Source organism: Megalops cyprinoides, chromosome 16 (assembly GCF_013368585.1).
Source record: "Megalops cyprinoides isolate fMegCyp1 chromosome 16, fMegCyp1.pri, whole genome shotgun sequence".
Lineage (NCBI taxonomy): Eukaryota > Metazoa > Chordata > Actinopteri > Elopiformes > Megalopidae > Megalops > Megalops cyprinoides.
This window is the reverse complement of record NC_050598.1, coordinates 419,863-426,884: the sequence shown is the minus strand read 5'-3', so window position 1 is coordinate 426,884 and position 7,022 is coordinate 419,863. Positions and strand designations below refer to the sequence as shown.

Here is a 7,022-nt window from a genome sequence, read left to right as displayed (position 1 = left end):
TTTAACTAAAGACTGAGCGAACACAAACATCCATGAAATTGAACAATAATAAATTATTGATTATTTATTGACTGTAACAGCCTCTCCTTTCCATTTATTCGGACAGCCTGGGTTTAGGTCATCATCCATCACAGTAGCCTAAAAAGGCAAATATCTAAGTGATCAAAATGAAATGAGGAAATGAGGAGGCTTTTACATTACAGTACATTGATATTTAAAGTGTTCAGAATATAATGCAAAAAATAAAATCTAGTCAAGCAACTTTTTGCCAGTGTGTTTCAACACTTGTCTGACAGCTGGCTGAAAGGTAAAATCCTATATAACGTTAGCACTGAAAATAATCTGCTGGCTGTTCCATGTCATATTATTAAAATGATTTGACATTTAAAGTGAGAGAAACTGATGAGAAAAAAATATACACAAAATATGCTCCAATTTATGGTAAATGCATGCAGCAACAAAACATGAGGAGAAGTAGAGTCATTGGATGAATCAAGACACAACTAAAATGAAAAAAGATTGAATTCTCCATAAAATATCAGAATGCATGTTTAGAAGGTTCTTCTCAGTCTCGGAGGGCTGTCCATGATTATGTATCTGATGCATGCTTTTGCTTCTACAGCCTACTTTGAAAAGTGGAGGATTGAGTACGCCATGAATACGTTCCACACAAGAACTTGCATTCGCTTTGTCCCCCGGCAGAGTCAGTCAGACTACATCAGCATTGAGAGCAAAGACGGGTGAGCTCTCAAAGCAGTCCTGTTTGACTGTGTCCGCTAATGCTTCGTCTCATTCTTCACAAGTCACCAAAGGCAGAACGAACTGCCGTGCAATACCCCTCGCCTTTGAATCTGGAGCGTTTGGGCAACACTGAAATGGTCATCTTCTCTCTCCCTGCAGTTGCTATTCGTATCTTGGGAGAACAGGAGGCAGACAGGTAGTTTCTCTGGCCAGATTCGGCTGTGTTTATAACGGCATCATTCAGCATGAGCTGAACCACGCGCTGGGCTTCTATCACGAGCACACAAGGAGCGACCGAGATCAATACGTTCGCATCAACTGGGAATACGTCGCACCATGTGAGGAAATCCCCTTCCTACTAACAACCGGGCCTCTGTTTTAATAAAGCCGAGCTCTTTTGCAAACACGTATACCGGAAGATGTACTGACTAAGCATGAAATTATCACAACACTATGTTTTAAATAGGCAGAAATGCATACCTACGCTTCCCACAGTGACCCAATGAGTTCTTAATCAGTTCCTTCCTATTACAGACTCGGTCTACAACTTTCAGAAACAGGACACTAATAACCTCAACACTCCATATGACTATTCTTCTATCATGCATTATGGAAGGTAAGGACAGGGGTCGTATTCACGTTGAGACTTCCACCAATTAGTGATGGATTTGAAATGGAATCCATCACAAACAATTCCTTTTGCTTCCATTTGTCTAGAAGTGCTTTCTCAACCCAGTATGGACAAGAAACTATCACTCCCATACCCGACCCAAATCAGCCAATTGGACAGAGGCGAAATCTGTCAGACCTGGACATTCAGAGGATCAACAGGCTTTATGGCTGCTGTGAGTATGGATCAAGTTTCAAAACATTCTTTAGAAACACTGGGAAATCTTTTGTTGGGAAATTTGTCTTGTAATCTCCTGCAACGATTGCTTTATGTCCAAATGTATTTTCCCCCTGTCATATGATAGTGTGTGATAGTATTTTGTTTGATATCCTTCTGGATCTGTGTTTCTTCATTGTATGCATCTGCCACTTTCTATGGAATATACTGTTGCTTTAACAGAGAAAATATCTCTTCTGTGTTTCAGAAAGGGAATCCGTGAAGGCTGGTGGAGCTGAGAAAAAGCATTCAATGAGAAACATTCTCAGCTAATCGCTTGCAAAATCACCACGGGCGCATACTGTAATTGGTCCTGATCATGAATCTTACTGTCACAGTGTGAATGTGCTACCTGGTTGTATTGACTTAACGTTACTACATTATAAAAGGTAATATTGATTGAAACCACAAGTTGCTTTTCTTCCCATGGACGAATTCCAAATTTGGAGCTGCTAAAACGGTAGCAATGCCTTTTGCCTTTAAGGTGCCTGTAGAGTGTATGATAGTATCAGTACGGCTGAAGGTAAAATTCTGAACTAAAAAGGAAAACACTTGAGTCACAGCAGTTTGTTGCATAGAAATCACAAGAAAACCTGCTCATATTTTCTTTCAAGCCCAGGCAAGAAGAATACAAAACCCCAAAGCAATGCACGTCATTATAAACAAAGAAAGATATAAGAAAGAAGTAAACCAATGACAAGAAGAATGAGGGAATGACATGAGAGGAAAAGAAAAACACACGGCACAACCTATCCTACCTATCCTACCATTTGTGTAAAGCTCCAAGCAATAGGGTCTCTTCATAAAAAAAGAAGAAATAACAGTCACATGAAACATCATCATCCCAGCCGGTTCAATCCCCGCTGGGACACTGCTGCTGTACCCTTGGGCAAGGTACTTAACCCACAGTTGCCTCAGTAAATATCCAGCTGTGTAAATGGATAACGTTGTAAAGAACTGTAACCTATGTAAGTCGCTTTGGATAAAAGCGTCTGCCAAATGAATAAATGTAAATGTAAATGTAAATTTGAGCTGATATGAAAAAAGACTGAACTATTCTTAAAACAACATGTTAGAGGTATAGATGTGTCACTCCCCTTCTACTCCTCTCTCTCTCTCTCTCTCTCTGTATGTCACTCTTTCACTCCCCCCTCACTTTCTCCTCACTCTGCCCTTCCATCTTCTCTCTTCTCCTCTTTGCGATAATAAGTTCTGTAAGATATAACTGATACATCTCTCCACTAACCTCTAGTTTTTGATGGCGGGAGAAAGCTTTGTCCTGCATAGGTTTATTACATGAAGAGGGGTTATAAAAGTCAAAGGTCTCCTTCTCACTCATCCTCTCCCTCTATTTCTCACTCCCCGTCTCCTACTCCTCCCTCTGCCTGTCCCCTCTTAACATCATCCCTCTCCTTCCGCTTTCCTTGTCGTTGTCCCATTTTGAGGGGAGCTTCTGAGGGCAAGTGAGTAAATATTCCGGAGAGCGCCCAGGAATGGCAGAAAGCCTTTGAACCCATCAAAGGCTGGTAGGAATTATCTTTTGACTGTGAGCTCAAACATGATGATGTCATAATGGCTTACAGGCAGTATAAATAATCTGCTACCAATTCAAATTATCATCACAGTTATGAAAGGTTATGAGAATCCTTCTAAAGAAATGGGTTTCGAGAGTGCACTTTAATTTTTGGATGTGGAGCTGCACCGTTTTAAGCTCCATTTTCCTTCCATATTCTACTGGTCTTTATAAACTTCTTTTCACTCCCCTCCTCCCACCCATTTACTTCCCCCTGTCCACTTATCCTCCTCAATCCCCTTCTTATCACTCCCCTTTATTGGGCCCGCTGAAGCATTGAAAGACCAGTGACCGTTGTCTATATACTGTGATCTCACAGTAGCTTGTAGTGTAAAACCAACGGTTTGAATTCTGCATTCATTTGAAGTGGTTGAAAAAGCAATTTATCTCTGCTGTTGTCTTACACACAACTGCAACCTGAAGAAGGAGTATAGATTTTTATTGATATTAAAAAGGCAACATAAACATACATTAATATGAAAGCATTATTTTAATGTATGTTCAATACATTGTGTATTGTAATATTTCTGTTTGCATAAATTTATCATTAAAGTCAATGATTTTTCCCATGTCATTTTCCTGTTATTTTACTCATTTCGTGAGTCTACGCACTCACTCTCCCACTTGACCAGCTGTAGCACCCGGAAGCCATTGAGGGATACAGTTAGGGGATCTCACTAATGTGACACTGCATTCTACCTAAAGCATTTTCATCTTAATTTTGATGAATTAACCTGTATATATAGGATTTGTTTTTGTTTCAATAGTCACATGGCAAGATGGCTAAATGATTTTGTTAATGTTTTTCGTTTTAAAGTGGCAGCTAGCCAGCTAATGTTAGCCAGCTGAGCAAAATCTCCTCAGGAGAGATTGTACCAAGTTTTAACTTGCCCAGAGGGAAATATCTACTCAATCATTATTCTCGCTTTTTGTGCCTACATTTAACAGCAATGTTCTCATGAATATGTTAAAAAAAAAAAAAAAAATCTTACATGAAAACAAAGAAAAGAATGTTTAGCGAGCTTGGTCATTATATACCCAACATTAGTTTGCAAGCTGACACAGTAATTCATGTCTTCCATACTAACTATCAGGTATATCTCAGCAAAGAAATCCTGGGTAAAGCACAATATTGATGACAAATGTTATCAAAGTGATTACTATGAGCTACGTGCAAAATGACTCCCTGCATGAATTGACTGGACTGTAGCATATAGTTTTGCCTATTTACATAGTTGCAACAAATGATTTCCATGTACCTGTTTCCAAAAGTATATAGGTTATAAATGGACTGGAAGCTAAAATGTTGCCCCTTGAGAAAAATTCCCAGAAAACGTCCACTACATCTCAATTTCATCCAGTAACATCAGCGTCTTATAAGGAAAAATGATTGTTATTAACACGTACACCTAATAAAAATGAAAGAAAATGGTGAGTTTATTTGCCTTGTTTCATATAATAATGACCGTCCCAGATGTTCCTGGCAATGACAGTGTAACGTTCTGAGTACATGTGGTGTGACTGAATTAAAGTGAATCGTGTACAGAGGTGCAGACGATCGGGCTCGTTGTTTGTCATATTCGGAATTTAAAACAGCGCGTATAGCGAGTCAAGGGAGTTCCTGCAAAATTACATGCAAACTGAGGACTGAGAATTGAGAAATGTGTGAACTGAGACTTCATTCCATCAGCTCCTATCTCCACTCTGGAAATTTTCAGTTATTCAAACACAAAGAAGTGATTGAAGGTTGTTTAAAAATTATGTGCTGAAGAATCCTACCTTTTGCACGCAAAATCTGTGTGTTTTTTAGGAGATGGTTGGTTTGCACCAATTAGCCAAGATGAGCATTTTAAAATCAATCGCCTGTTATGCCTCCACTTTTCATTGAATTGCTGATCACAAATTTAGCGGTCTCTGTCTTAAAGGCTTATTTTGGGTGTGGAGTATTGTCGGCAAGCCTTGAACCCTTTGCTGACACACCTGTGGAAATCTGTATAAAAGACTGGACCTGCCGGATCTCAGACGTCAAGTCATCCTGAGGGAACCATCTAGAAGGAAGAGCAATTGTTAGTTTGGCCGAAATGTCAATAATTCTGAATGATCATTCAGTACCTTCTATCGATCCCATGATGCTGAAAATCTCTGCTCCGGCCTCAAAGGATCCAGTCAGATGCTGATGGAGGGGGACCTGATCGTATCAAACACCAGGAATACCCTGAACTGCTGGCATAGAAAGTGCCTATGGAGGAAATCCTCAAACGGACTTGTCGAAGTGCCGTACACAGTGAGCGATGACTTCTGTAGGTGCAGGGCAAATCTGCCTTTGATTTGGGAAGAGTAAAAGAAAATGAATCATTTGTGATACTCTAGAAATATGAGGAGTGCTTTGAAACGATACATTTTGGTAACTCAGACTATTTCCAGGAAAGCAAATTGGAGCCCAGATGTGGTTGTAAATATTGTGCGGAGGGCTGTCCATGATTATGTATCTGATGCATGTTTTTGCTTCTACAGCCTACTTTGAAAAGTGGAGGGTTGAGTACGCACAAGAACTTGCATTCGCTTCATGTTATCAAAGTGATTACTATTATATGTCAATACGATCATCCCAGCTCTGCTCCAGTAAAAGCTCTCCCAACTGGGTATACCAAACTGCACTTGTAGGTGGTTCACTGACTTCATGTCTAACAGGAAGCAGCACGTAAAGCTGTGGAAGCATGTGTCCAACCCCTTTACCATTAGCACTGGTTCTCCTCAAGGCTGCGTCCTATCCCCCCTACTCTTCTCCCTGTACACCAACAGCTGCACCCACAGTCACGATTCCGTCAAGCTCCTGAAGTTTGCGGATGACACCACCCTCATTGGACTCTGCTCTGGTGGGGATGAGTTCATCTACAGATGGGAACTTGATCAGCTGATGACCTGGTGTAGCCAGAACAATCTGGAGCTCAATGCTGTAAAGACAGTGGAGATGGCAGTGTACTTCAGGCGTAACCCAGCTCCAGCTGCCCCCCATGACTTTGCATGACTCCCTGTTCAAAACTGTGGAGTCCTTCCACTTCCTGGGCATCATCATTTCCCAGGACCTCAAGTGGGAGCTGAACATTAACTCCCTCATCAAAAAAGCTCAACAGATGATGCACTGCCTACAACAGCTGAAGAAGTTCAACCTGCCAAGGACAATGATGGTGCACTTCTACACTGCCATAATCGAGTCCATCCTCACCTGCTCCATCACCGTCTGGTATGCTGCTGCCACTGCCAAGGACTAGGGCAGACTGCAGCATATCATCCACTCTGCAGAGAAGGTGATTGGCTGCAATCTGCCATCCCACCAGGATCTGCACGCCTCCAGGACCCTGAGGCAGGCAGGAAAGATTGTGGCCGACTCCTCCGATCCCGAACACAGACTGTTCAAAACACTACCCTCCGGCAAGAGACTGAGGTCTATCAAGACCAGAACTACACGGCACAAAAATGGCTTCTTCCCTTCAGCAGTTGAAGTCATCAACAAGCCTCCTGACCCCCGCTGACACAGACTCTGCCCCTAACCCCTCCTTCCCCCCACTGACTCTGTACACATACAAACGCATCTTTGCACATCTGTTACACTATGTCTGCATTATTTAAAATGTTCAGTCAACTGTCTCTACTTTGCACATTTAATATTTTATATTTCAATAGTCAGTATTATTTTCTACCTATTTTAATATATTTTGATATTATATTCACAGTATTACTGTACATAGTACAGCTTTTGCACAGCTGCACAGTTCTTTTTTTTATCTTTGTTTTATGTATGTTTGTATGTTATTACTCATT

The 7,022-nt window shown here is 41.0% G+C and overlaps 1 protein-coding gene across 1 annotated transcript; it reads left to right on the top strand.

The window, feature by feature from the left end:
* The first annotated feature begins 591 nt into the window (after positions 1-591).
* Positions 592-6,733, top strand: LOC118791103 (meprin A subunit alpha-like). The gene is made up of 7 exons (XM_036548365.1): positions 592-740; positions 901-1,079; positions 1,276-1,357; positions 1,459-1,590; positions 6,003-6,156; positions 6,251-6,444; positions 6,556-6,733. Exons 1-7 carry the CDS (start codon positions 592-594, stop codon positions 6,731-6,733), a joined length of 1,068 nt encoding a protein of 355 aa, XP_036404258.1.
* Positions 6,734-7,022: the final 289 nt, after the last annotated feature.

Coding starts and splice junctions, on each gene's coding strand:
- LOC118791103 (XM_036548365.1), top strand. CDS start 592: ATGTATCTGATGCATGCTTTTGCTTCTACAGCCTACTTTGAAAAGTGG. Junction 1,358..1,458: donor TCTATCATGCATTATGGAAG/GTAAGGACAGGG, acceptor CCATTTGTCTAG/AAGTGCTTTCTCAACCCAGT. Junction 6,157..6,250: donor ACAATCTGGAGCTCAATGCT/GTAAAGACAGTG, acceptor AAAACTGTGGAG/TCCTTCCACTTCCTGGGCAT.